Source organism: Ammodytes marinus, assembly GCF_949987685.1.
Source record: "Ammodytes marinus genome assembly, chromosome: 16".
Lineage (NCBI taxonomy): Eukaryota > Metazoa > Chordata > Actinopteri > Uranoscopiformes > Ammodytidae > Ammodytes > Ammodytes marinus.
This window is the reverse complement of record NC_137220.1, coordinates 8,179,410-8,192,956: the sequence shown is the minus strand read 5'-3', so window position 1 is coordinate 8,192,956 and position 13,547 is coordinate 8,179,410. Positions and strand designations below refer to the sequence as shown.

The window sequence follows — 13,547 nt, the reverse complement described above, 5'->3', positions numbered from 1 at the left end:
AGTGCATTTCTGTTGTGTGAATTGACTGTTTTAATTGTAGCCTACTTTGCTTTTTATTTTATTCTGCTGTATACTTTTACTACATTGCATTTCACAGGGAATATTGTTCTTTTTTTTTGCAACTCATACTATGTGTTATAGCTGTAGTTCGCCTTCTAGACAGGCTACTTTCCAAGTGAAGATTTCACATAAAAACCCATGAAAAGCTTAAAAAACACATGAGTTTCTAACAGTTGGTGCTTGTAACTGATAACACCGTGTGTATCTTGGGCTCTCATAGACATCAGGACAGATGTAGTTCCACCATTGCCCTATGAATGTCTCTGTTGGGATTACATTTAAATCATTGTTTAAGCAAATGATGCAATATTTCAGAAGTAAAGTTTGGAGAAGAGTTGCAACTTTTATTACAACACCACATTTTCTGATGCTTTACCTAGTATGTGAAACTGAAAATACCTGTATGTACCTTTACTTGAGTAGGATTTCAAATGCAGGTCTATGTAACACCACACCACTTATTTGCACATGTTTAGGCTACTAAAAGGGGAAATCAACACTTCTGGGGAACACCACTTTTTCACAGCCACGTCTTTGATAACGGGCATGTTGCCAGCTAAGGTGGCCCCCCCTTTGTTTGCATACCCTTTGTTTATACACTAGTTTACAGTGCCTAGGGTACTAGGGACAGGTAGTGGATCGTGAGGAGATATTCACTGATTTTGACAAAAAGTGATAATGACATCAATGGTTTCCCAGAATCGCTCCAGACTCCACCTTTAAGTAGGCTTATCTATTTATAGCCTACTTCGATATTTGTGTTTTTTGTTGTTGTTTCACGTCGCTATGACCACGTTTTTGTGTCTGACTTAAAACGCCTGGAAAACAGAATAAATAATGCAGAATATGTATGGCCTATATTTTTATTTTCATATGAGAACTTCTGCGGATGTGTTTTCACTCCTATTTGAATGAAGGAAATGTTGATCACACTCTCCCCCACCCTTTGTTCAGGGAGGAGTTATCTGACGTCACCAAGGGGTGTCCCTTTAAAGAATCCCAGCCTCGCGGTGGGACACAAACAGAAGAAGGTACAGTGAGAGTGAAAGACAGCTAGTGGACCGCTCTGACGCGCCTTGAACACTGCGCACTCTGGTGAGACCCATTCCTATTCTATAACTTTATTTGGCTAATCTAAAAACAATACAAATATCATAGTCTATCTGAACATAGGCCCCATTGCTTTTATGTTGTTGGTGGGTCTACCGGGGCGGTGTGTTGTAATGTACAGAATTGACTGTCAGTGTAAAAGCAGCGCTGTTAATTATGAAAACATTGTGTAACCTGTTGCTCAAGCGGATCATAACGCTCATTCCCTTCATATTCACAAGCAGACAGGACGACAACAACAACAACAGCAGTAGCGTCACCACGGAATCAACAACATAATAATCATTTAGAAAAGTCAGTTGGACTTGACAAATAGGCTACAGTAGCATGTACATTCAGCCTAACGCACTTAATTACAGAATTGAGAAAGTGACTGAACTATACTTATACAATAACGTATAGGCCTACATATTATATATTTTAGCGCTAAAATATATTAAGATTTGAGAACAGCCAACTTCAACAATACAATGCTTCTTACACATCATTGCATCAAACAGGTTACCATGGTGTGAATGTAAACTTGGAGTGTGTCTGGAGGGAGGAGGCATGGAGAGGGGTTTTCCAGGCAAACATGTGTTGGTTACATCATTTGTTATTAGCGCGCCAGTGTGGGGCAGGCAGGTGCTTACCAACGCCTTTCTAGAAGGATCTGGGACTTTATGAAACCGGCTCTGTCCCTTCCTTTGTGTCTGACTGTATGTCTTATCGCCCAAGGCAACCTGTCAAAGCTCTGAACTGCCGCCTCTCTGCAAGTCCTGCTGCACTGACAATGGCAGATTAGGGTCAATAACTGTTGTGTCACTGTTATTATCAGCACTACATGCTATTGTGCTGTAGCAGAAGTATTCATAGCAATAACTGCCCAAGATAGCAGTTAGGATGAAAAAAAATGCTAATAATGCGAGCAAGTTTTCAGAACATTTAGCCTCCTCTAGTTAAGCAAGCAGTACAAAAGAGTGAGAAATACTCCATAAATGAATTGATTTGCTTTCTTGATGAAAGTTAGATGAGACGATACAGTCCAATCTAATGTCTGTATGTTAAACCTCATGGGAGGAACTTTTATAAGTTAGTGAAACAGTCTCATTTGTCCTCTTGTGTTCATAAATGACCTGTAACAGCAAACGAGACCATCCGTGGAAAGAATGCTATCTATATATAGGCCTACCGGTAGTTGTTATTATTAATGTCTAATGCTCGGGTCTGAATACTAGCCAATTTAGACCGAGGATTTACGGTGTGTTAACGAAAGCTAGTAAATCAAAGTTGATCTCTGTTGAGCCCAGCAGCTCTACATACAGCACCAGACCCAGACTGAGCCTGTGTGATATCTGGCCTGTGTTTGAAGTCAGTCCCCTGCTCTGAAGTTTTGCTTCTGTCTCATTCCACAGCGAGAAGATTCCATGAAGAGCAACAGGTTTGGGATGGGCCTGTGAGAAGGGAAACATTTCACAGTTAATCTTTGTTTCTAGATTTTCCTCACAGTCTCACTGATGAAAGAGGATTTCCTTGATAAAGCAGCCTCCTCTACACTGGGACACTGAGCAGCCCCTAACACGTATACAGTCCTCTACCACCAAGGGAAAACAAGCCAGGCAAAACAAAGTCAAGGATTTCTTTTTTCCAGGCGGGTTATTTTTAGACCAAGGACATTTTTTTGAGAATAGTTTTGTTGTTGAACTCAGACAGAGGGATTTGTGTGTTTTTTTTTCTTCCTCCCGAGCCACTCCCCTTCCAGAGGGAGCTCAGTGGACAAAGGAGAGGAGCATATCTCCTGACCATAGCAGGGGTCATGCTGTACCTAAAGAAATACCTGAGCGAGGGCCTGATCCAGATGGCCATCCTGCTGAGCCTGTGTGGGATGAGGGTAGAGGTGGGTCTGGAGCCGGCCTGGCAGCAGAGCCTCCTGTTGGGCCCCAGCTCAGCTCTCACCCAGACACAGAGACACAACCTCCACAACCTGCACCCAAAGACCGTGGACCTGGACGGCTTCTTCACCACACGCAGGCTCCTGGGCTTTGTCCACTCCCTGGACAGACCACCGGTAAGGAAAACAACATGTCCGTCTCCATCTTTACCTAGAGATGGTCATGTGCAGATGGAATTGTTATTATAATGTAACAAGGATTATAACATTCAAGCTGTTTCCTTCTTGCTTGGTACATTTTTTTTTAACTCTCTCCAACATGTTTAGACATTTAGGCAAGGCAAGTTTATTTGTACAGCACATTTCAGACACAAGGCCATTCAAAGTGCTTTACAGAAGCAACATTAAAATGCGTAAGTATTAGAGCACACATTAAAAAAGCCAATTTAGATGTTTCCTTATAATTGGTTCTAAATCACAAAATTTCAGCATTGATTCAATCGATTTTTTACATTTTCAGTAAAGATAAAGAGCCTATTCTTCTCAGGGACTTAAAGGTGGAGTCAGCGATTCTGGAGAATGCTTGTTGTCAAAATCACCTTTTGTCAAAATCAGTGAACATCTCCCAAGGATCTACTACAAAAAGTGATTTTGGACAGCAAGCGCTCTCCAAAATCGCTGACTCTACAGCACGACCTTTGCTTTCAGACATTTGACGCCTTGGGAGCCTGCTGTCAGTTATAAGGCTTTGTTATAAGGTGAGAACAATGTTTAATTTTGAAATGTTTGGTAACTTTCTCACCAGGTTTCTCATACTGACCTGGAGACTTGGCTGGTCCAGCGAGAACCAGACCATCTGACTGTTGGCCTGACAGAACTGAGAGACAGGGCAGAGCAGCCCTCTCTACTGGAGAGAACCAGACCAGAGCCCACCCTCATGGAGAGAACCCCTGCTGGGGTAGAGGGAGACGGACTGGCCCCCTCTGTGGAAGATGGAATCAGTGCCCCGCTGGAGGAAGAAGAGGAAAATAAAGAGGTACAACTATTTCATTCAAACTGTGCTTAGGAACATTTAGGATTTGGCAATTTTTTTTCTTCTTGAGTATTTGAGTTAGTATGAAAGTTAGAGGTGAAAGATTTCCTCAAAGTTCAGTTCAGGTACAAGGGTTGACGGGGTTATGTTTAGTTCAACAACCAACAATCTGTGTTGACCTTTATCCAGCTAGCTTTCCATCTGCTGCAAGAGGTTCAAGACAACAGCTGTTGTTTCAACGCCTGGCCACTCATTGCGTGAAGTGGCTTTGCTTGTCGGACCAGTTACAGAAAGTTAGGGCGCACTCACACTAGGCCATCTGTACCGTGCCAAAGTATGTTTGTCCCTCTAAAGTCTAGTTGGTTGGACCATGTGAGTGCTGCGTTCCGTACTCAAGCAAAGTACACTTCCTCGGCCAAGGCACAGTTGGGAGAGGTGTGCTTTGCCACGGTACAGATACTAATTAGCGGACACGTTCACAAGCACGCGCATAGACAGCGATCCTGACGTCAATTCATATGAGACTGTTCTCCTCGACCCAATACGTCAATGTGCCAAACTGACATTTTAAAAAATGTTGCCGAAAGGACACTCGTTGGTCTGATGTTGAAGTGGAATGTTTGCTGCTAATTTGGCCAGATGAAAATTTTCAAAATTAGGCGGGTACAATACGCTCCAAAACCCAAACGCTTACGCATATAGAAGCTTACAGTAACCTGATATCACCCCAGCTACTGTAAATTTCTGCCACAGAAACCTGAATTCATAACTGTATTTAAAAAAATGCTTTTTTCACAACGGCACACTCTGATTATGATCTGAAAATAATACTAAAATATAAAATTGTTGAATGAATGAACAGAAAAAATCAAGCTATATATAAATTATGTGGACAAGAGTGTTGATTTGACTTTCTCCTAAACTAATATCATGTGAGATGATGAGTCACAGTTAGATGAGTCACAAGGAAACCTCACCTCACCATATGCGACTTCACCCGGAAAATGGTGCAATACAATCAGTGCAGTTGAAATACAGTAAAATGCTGAACTGGAGAGGGCACACCCCACAGACACACACAGTAGCCTGGGAGACATGGACCGTTTCACTTTACTGTGCTAACACATCTGTAACCTGATTACTGACAGCTGCATGCATTAGCAGTTTGTTCAAACTACAGTACATGAAAACGGAAAAGTAGAGGAACTAGGAATCCCACATTTCAAAAAGCTTAAAAGAAGAAATAGTTTGCTCTCTCTGTGCCAAGAGGCCAAATATTGACCTAATGACTTTGTGTAATTATTGAAGAAAGGCGGTTGTTTTCCCTCTGATAATAGTTGTTATGCTAAGCTAGGCTAATCACAACCTGGATGAGCAGGCTCACAGAGGTAAACATGATAATCATCTGATCTGGATGTGCCACTGACTTCATGTTCTTGCCTGAGAACATGAATATAAACAGTGAGCTACATAAATTAACAGCAATACCTCAGACATGCCTGGTCAAGCTTTGGCCCAATATACAGACCTGGAGCTCTCACATTACAGAGTGACTTACGTTTGCACTTATTCTGAGAAGCTGTCTGATCTTTCTCTTCAGCTAGAGACATGTTGAAACTGAAATGAATCTGCAAAGAATCATCATGCACTGAGGATAATACATACACACAAAACCAAACCCCTAAAGACTCCCAACAAACACAAACACAACACAGAGGCCGGTGCTAACAGACAGACGGACAGACCAAAATATAAATAAGATAATTAACAACTGGGAACTTGTAATTTGTCACTTGGAATGGGTATACCAATCAGAACACGGACATTTTACAGTGATTGATGTGTTTTAGTTCGTTGTTAAGGAGATACAGCTGAAGCTCAGTGTCATTTTACAGCAGTGTGGAGACCTATATATATCGTATATAATATATCGGTCTGCATGCCAGCCAACACAAACACACGTGCATGCAGGGGACATAACAACTTGATATGGCACATACAGATCTGAGTATATGCTGGACTGCTGCCTTGTCTTCATCGAACTCAAAGTGAATATAACAGTGCCTTTGAATTCTCCTTCTGTATCAAATGGCACGCAAACACACACACACAGACACACATACAGAAAACACTATTAGCTTCCTGGCCTTCTGACAGACTGGCTTGTTTTGAAAGCTGATCGCTGGGTCAACCCGTCCTGACACACATTTACATCCCTCAGTTTTGCAATCCCTCCTGTTTACGGCATCAACACAAACACACACACACACACACACACGCACACATGCAAAGAGCCAAAGGCATGCATGAAAACAAAGTTATGCAAATGTCCGAGGTGCTAACTTTCCCCCTTATCAAGTAGTGTTGCAATAAGAAAATAGGATCCCACTGTACATTTAATCAGTTTAAGTATGTCCAGTAACTGGACCAATGACCAATGCTATCTGTGATTATTTTTCTGCTTGAGGCTTGTATGAAAACCTTTTTAGCTCCAATATGTGTGCTATAAACTGAACTATCATATATTATGGTAATTACTGCGTTGACAAAGACTATTCAATGAACCATCATTTGTGGCTTGGTCAAGTTGTCAGGCCATATTGTCAGGTTGGGTCTGAGGGCTTCATGAGCTATTATCCATCCTCAGTATGAGGCCCTTAGTAAAGGGTTCACAGCCTGTTGCAGATATTGCTCAATTGCTTCAATGATTTTTTTTCTCTGTTGAAAGCATGATTTGTCTCTAATTTTTGGTTCTATGTGCACATGCTTGACCCATATACAGAATGTTGAAAGCCACATGTATTCTTGCCGGCCAGCTGCTGAAGGTCTCTGGGTTTGTTTGTAAGCTCCCAGCCAGGTCAGGAGAAGGTTAAAGTTATTCTGAGTTGGTCTGTCTGTCTCTGGGTAAACAGGAGGCTTTACATTCTATATGTATACAGATTGGTGGTATAGAAGACAGTACTACAGTATTATACTACTCCAGTTCAGATTGTGCCTGGGATACCAGTTGCCAGGCAACCAGTGGAGACTGAGGGGCAGACTAAAATTGCTTCCTGGTACATTGAAGGATGGTATTGAATGGAACAGTGATAATCGACAACCACGTAGAGTTAGTTTTTACATGAGTCTCCTGGAAGGGGGAAAGTATTTACTGTGTCCACTTTGAATCTCTGCAATGAACACACATGTGATATGGAAACCTGCAGTGCACATACACTGAGAATGGACTTTTCAGTAGAGTAGGAGATATGCTTTATCCATTCTTAACTTGTATATGACCCCCTCCTATGTTTACAGACTGATTCCTCCCTCCAGGAGTGTTTGCAGCTCTTGGATGAAACCTTTCCGTTCACAGAAGAACAACAGGTACAGCCACATCTTTTCTGTTCTCTTCCATCTATTGACCTTGAACAGTATTCAGCATTTATCCTGCTTTTTGTGCCTCAGTTAAGAGATGTTGGTGGTGAAGACCTGCAGCATAATCCCCCAGACAGGGAGCCCCTGCTGCCCCCACCTATCAATGCTGGAAACTCTCCCTTGGACCTAGAGCTCCATTGGCAGGACCTGTTGGATATCATGGATCCAGAGGTGACTAGTAGAATGAAGGCGGATCAATTAGTTATTAAATTGGAAAAGTAGAATGAGATGAATTCATGATATGAGTAAGCCAAGACACGGCAAATCACTACATTGTTCATCCTTCCTACAGAATATAGAAGTTGACACCATGACTTCAGTTGACAACACCTGGAATTCAGGAGCAACCAGGACCATTCAGGGAGTCAGGCAAAACTTGTGTGACAATGACAACGACGTAACAGAGCATGGTAATTCAATACAAAGGCTGACATTTTGTATCCCTTTCTCATTCCCCAAAATGGGAGTTTATGGAGTATCCCCTTGAAACATCTGCTGTAAAATAAACTTCACAACACAATACCCAGTTACTTCTTTAGCAGATTGAGCAGCAACCAGATGTGGTTTAAAGCTCCAGAAAGAATTGGGTTGGCCTTTTTGTTGAGAATTTTTCTTGAGAAACTTCTTTGGTTAACTCAATATTGTGTATTCATGTTGATACCTCTTAATTTAAAGGGCTACATGTTCTTTGATAACTTAAAGCGGATACGAGTAACATTTAAATATCTTTTAAACAACCTCATGTTTCCTCTGATAATCATAAATTACCTTTAACAGCAAACGAGACCATCAGTGCAAAGAAAGACGTTTTTATATAGTTTTTATTACTGCTTTTGGTCTGGTCGCACACCCAGTCCGATTTTCGGTTCGCTCGTGCAGGCTCTATGGTCACATATCCGTATTGGTTGCAGATTTCAGTGTGGCGCTGCAACGCGATTTGAGAAGCCTATCCCTCCAGGTGAGGGAAGGGGAGCGGGAGCCTTGTTTGAGACAGTTATTTGTCGTCATAAATGACTGATAACGGGGCTGAACCATCAAAGAAAAAAAAGAGAATGCAATGAAGAAAAGCGAAAAGGGAGAGTGAGTGATAGGCGGGCGGGAGGACGTTGCCAAGCAACGTGTATACAATTTCACGAGAGCGAAACTAGACTGCTAAATGAATGAGCGGTTGGTACTAACACAAAGTTTGCTTTGCTTCACCATCATCAGATAACCATTATCTGAAATAGTCATTATTTACATCAACAACACAAACACATTACCTCATCGTGATCCATAGTCTACTAACTGCCGTCTCTCATTCATTCGCTTTCTGTGAGGACACAGCTCCGTGAGAGAGAGAGTAGTTAGGTGACACTGCTGAATCAACTCATTGCAAGCAGGTGTGTGTACTGACTGGCATTAGTTGATGCAGTGTCAAAACCACTCTCACGGAGCCGAAAAGAGTCCTCACACTTTCAACACACGAACATGCACTATATTGCGCCCTTCTCAGTCCACGCTCACGCGCCTGGCACGAGCATTTGCGACAGCGGGCGTCGTAAAAATACTACCGCTTTTGTCCAAAGGGGACGCCAACGTGCCATCTTACTCGTAGTGCCTTTAAATTAAAATCTAAGACTTCTTATGACATCTGACAACCTTTAAAACTGTTTAATAATGAAAAAGTCACAAGACCAAAACAAACTTGTTTTAACTATTTGCTAAAATGTCCTGAACGTTCCATTAATGTTTGTACCAAAAGCGGTGTTTCATGTCCAATTCTTAATATTTATTTAAAACCCCTACACTTTTCCCTAGGTTTGTTTGGGCCTCCAAACCACTCAGCGCTAGAACCAACTCTGCTTCCACTCATACCGAGTGCAGAGTTAGATGACCAAAGTCCTGTGTTGACCAACTCCAATATGAATCCCTTGCACAGTCTTCCAGACCACACTAATTTGCTCACAGCAGATCCTTCAGAAGACTTCTCCCTGGGATCACAAGATCTTGTGGATACCATAGAAGGCAGTCCGTGTTCACAGTATGCTCTCTACCCTGACAGCCTTTCTAGCAATGATGTTAACTTTCATTCATGCGACTTGAGACCTTCCAGTTTCGCCCAATCTCTGGAGAGGAATGGTATGACCCAAGACCTACTGACCAGTGTCTTTCTGGTTGATGAGAATGAAGATATCCAGGATGAAGAGCGCCTCCCTAGCCCACTCGTTGAGCTCTTAGAGGATGCTGCCATATTGGATGAGATAAGATTGTTGGACCTGGCTCTGGAGGAAGGATTCAGTCCTGAGATGGCAGCCAGAATGGAAGAGGAAGGCTTCCTTGACCCTGAAAGAGCCCAACAGGAAAGCATGGCGTTCATAGAAGATCAGGGTCAATCAAGGAGACATCAACAAGGTAATTATAAGGAGGGCAATATACCTTCTTTGGTAGCAATGTTGTACCTGTATTTTAAAAGCACACTAAAAGTAAATTCATTAAGTACTTAATTACTATAAAACTGTAGAACTAACCCTGACCTTCCCTTGCGTCCTCCTCCTCTAGGCGAGAATGAGGCAGACTCAGACTCTGGTCTCTCTCTGGACTTCAGCCACAGCCCAGCTTCTCCATGTTCTTCTGAGGACTTGTCCTATTCCTCTTCCTCCTCGTCTTCATCTTGCGAGTCGGCTGTGGGAAGTCCCCTATCTGAAGACGAAGATGGTGAGGAAGGGTTAGTTGGTTCAAATATGGAAGTGGAGGTGACCATAAAGGAGGAGCTGGAAGAGGAGAATATAGGTGCAGTAGGAGGGGGTTACCCCGAAGACGTTAAGAAACTCTTTCCTTCCAACTATGGGGATCACATGCTGTTTGATGGCTTTCCTTGGCTGGAGAATATCGGCCACGATCACACGTACAACCAACCCTGGTCATCTGCATCCTCTCCACCCCTGGGCAAGATCCCCACCAAGCACAACAAATCCTCCCTGCAACATGACAAAGCCAAGCCTTACAAACGCCCCTCTTCCAGACACATCTCTGAGAGCAAAATGTGGGGCCGGGATGAACGGCGTGCCAAATCCCTGAAAGTACCTTTCTCCAATGAGCTGATTGTTAATCTGCCAGTGGAAGAGTTTAATGACCTACTGGCCAATTACCAACTCAATGAAGCACAGCTCACCCTCATCAGAGACATACGGCGCCGTGGTAAGAACAAGATAGCTGCCCAGAACTGCAGGAAAAGGAAGCAAGATGTGATGCTGGATCTAAAAGGTGATGTGTCAGGCATGAGGCGCTACCGTTCGCGGCTGCTCCGAGAGAGACAGGAAGCCCTGAGAAAGTTGCAGGATATGAAGCAACAACTGGGAACGCTGTACCAGGATGTCTTTTCCAGGCTGAGGGATGAGGAGGGAAGGCCATTGGATAATATGGAGTACGTGCTTAATTTTGAGCACAATGGTAGCGTCACAGTGACTTCACGCAAGGAAGGGGCAATGGTGCCAGTGACAAAAAAGAGCAAGAAACCCAGGGACAAGAAGAAGTGAGGAGATAGATGAGAAGGAGAGTAAAGAGATTCCTTAACAGGAGTGTGATCAAAACCACAAAAAAGCAGGGAAATGGAGGTTGCTTAATACATACCATGAAATTCTCAAGCACAGAGCGAGATATTCCTGCTGATTCCTGCCATTTCATTTTAATTGGTGGATGGCTGGATGGACAAAGGAAAGCGAGATGTAGAGACCAGTTCTTTGGAAAGAGAAAGTAATCATCATGATGATGTTGGTGGAACCTTTGTGTATCTCTCCAGTCTTCATTATAAACACTTTCTTTACTGAAAAAGGACTTGAGTATAAATCTTCTTAAGTTAAGAGTTACATCTAGACTACTACTTCAAACAACCGATAAGTATAGTCCATCGGCTGCATCAGAGACTTGAAAATATTGTGTTGAACCATTCAATGGCCAGTCAAACGCGCTAAGATACAACAATGACTTTGCCACCAAAGAAGGGTTGCTGGCATAAGAGAGAATTGTGATCCTACCCCCTTGAACTGGTAGGAGTGCAGCATTTCACTCAAAGTCATTTCAGCAGGCTACAGATGTGTGGTACTGAGGATCAAACCTGGGTAATGTTAAATTCCCAGAAAGTGCACTGATACAACCCAAAAACAAACCATGATATTCACCAACGCCACAGATAACATCTCCAGCCAAGCCCTTTCAAATTGTAGCTAGAGGAACTTTGCTGCTTATCTTGGCTACTGAATTCTTCGGAACAGCAGATATAAGCTTAAACACACTTCAAGTCAGATGACTCCTACCATTTACTGACTTGGAAGGTATCAACAATTAACAATAAACACAACCTTTTGTCTTTGCTATATCAGAATATGGCGATGCTTGTTAGTAGGAAATATTAATTGTTGGTTATGGTGTCTAAGGATTTGTTCATAATGGCAAACATTATATTTGCTGGTGTGATGTGTCATCGTGCTTTGTATACATCCATGTAATTCAGAGGGGAACACAAAAAGTTGGGCACTTGGATATCACTGTATTTGCCTGACATGAACCAAGCAATGAGCTTGGTAAGAATGCAGGTCCGGATTGGCCCGGCCATTTTTTGACCGGGCTCCTCCCCACAGAGATTGGAGAAAGTCCATATTGATCTGTGGGAGAGAAACAAATGTGAAGCTCCCAAGATCAGGCTGGTCTCACCAGGCAGACTCTTATTAGACACAAGTGGTGCTTGTATGGTTTTATGTCTAGGGAAATGGAAAGTTTTTTTTTGTAGATTTATGCATTTGGAACACACCGAAGTGTCCATTAATGTGTGAAAAATGTAAGTGTTTTTTTCTTTTTTAAATGGTGGGAATCTATGTTCCAATGATAGGGAAGGCCCATTTATTAACTAGATTCAAAACACAGGATTGGAACCAGTTCAATCATCATTCTTGGTAGATCTATCAGGGGCCGTTTACACGGGCACGTTTTCAAAATAATACACAATTGTATTTTTACGTTTTGGCCATTCGTTTACACGAAAACCGGGTTTTGGGGGACTGAAAGCGATGACATCACAGCTCCTCTACGCACACGCATATTACGTTTTCAGTCAGATTGCCATGCGTGAGTTAGAAGACAAAAAAAACAGAGTAGTAAATAAATAAATAAGTGTCCTGTTTTTATCGAGATACGTTGTTGTAAAAACGTAGCCTAAAACATGGGCAAAACTAGAAATCAGCAGAGTAAAGTTGTTTAGCTGGTAAAATGTTACGGTAAAATTGATGTCAAAGGCCCAAAATACTTAATGATGTAAATTTAATTGAAACAGAGAAAGCTAACTCTGGATTCCAATATTTCAAACTCAAAGCTGATTTTGAGAATTGTTTGAAGTTTGTATGTCACCCTCTGGTGGATGGGCATATAGATGGGTAGGACACAACTCAATAGAGATTCAGATCAAACTATTAGTGCAAGGAACTAAACATGGTAACAGTTTGACCTCCTGATGGTCACTCAAAATGACATACTTAATATTTTTTATATACATTTTGATTCTGGGTTTTAATTGAGAAATTATTCTATTAAAAAATAAGCAGTTTTGATGAAGTCATTATGTAACTATTAAATGAGGTGCTGACAGAAGAATTCTTACATTTGGCTACATAGTCAGATCTATGAAAAAAACAGATTCAGTAATTCTGTTATTATTTTTACGTAAGAAATTGTCTGAGTAGGTTTTTAAGTGTTTCACATGGTGGATACTTAATAAAAAAAAAACTACTGTATATGCCCGTGTCCCTTGCAGATATCTTTACATACATTTGCAGTGGACTGAAATGGTCTCCATCAGAATCAAATGTATGAAGATCAACCTGACATTTTTAACATTTAAAAAACTGCATGCCTATCACCATTAATGATGGAACAAGCCTTTATTTTGAATTGTGTTAAAGCCCTATTGCTGGTATTCAAGGTATTTGGGTCTTGCCTTATGTGATAACAATAATAAAGAACTTTTTACATAATGAACCGTATTTCTTTTGAGTCACGTGAAGTCCTTCTGGTGTCGAAGCAGAA

General features: G+C 41.9%; 1 protein-coding gene across 1 annotated transcript; it reads left to right on the top strand.

Moving 5' to 3' along the window:
• The first annotated feature begins 1,090 nt into the window (after positions 1 to 1,090).
• On the top strand, positions 1,091 to 13,430 carry nfe2l1a (nfe2 like bZIP transcription factor 1a). Its single transcript, XM_080044511.1, has 8 exons — positions 1,091 to 1,155; positions 2,565 to 3,217; positions 3,846 to 4,076; positions 7,371 to 7,439; positions 7,521 to 7,661; positions 7,783 to 7,900; positions 9,291 to 9,884; positions 10,032 to 13,430. The coding sequence occupies exons 2-8, from the start codon at positions 2,966 to 2,968 to the stop codon at positions 11,006 to 11,008; spliced, it is 2,382 nt and encodes a 793-aa protein (XP_079900637.1). The 5' UTR covers positions 1,091 to 1,155; positions 2,565 to 2,965; the 3' UTR covers positions 11,009 to 13,430.
• Positions 13,431 to 13,547: the final 117 nt, after the last annotated feature.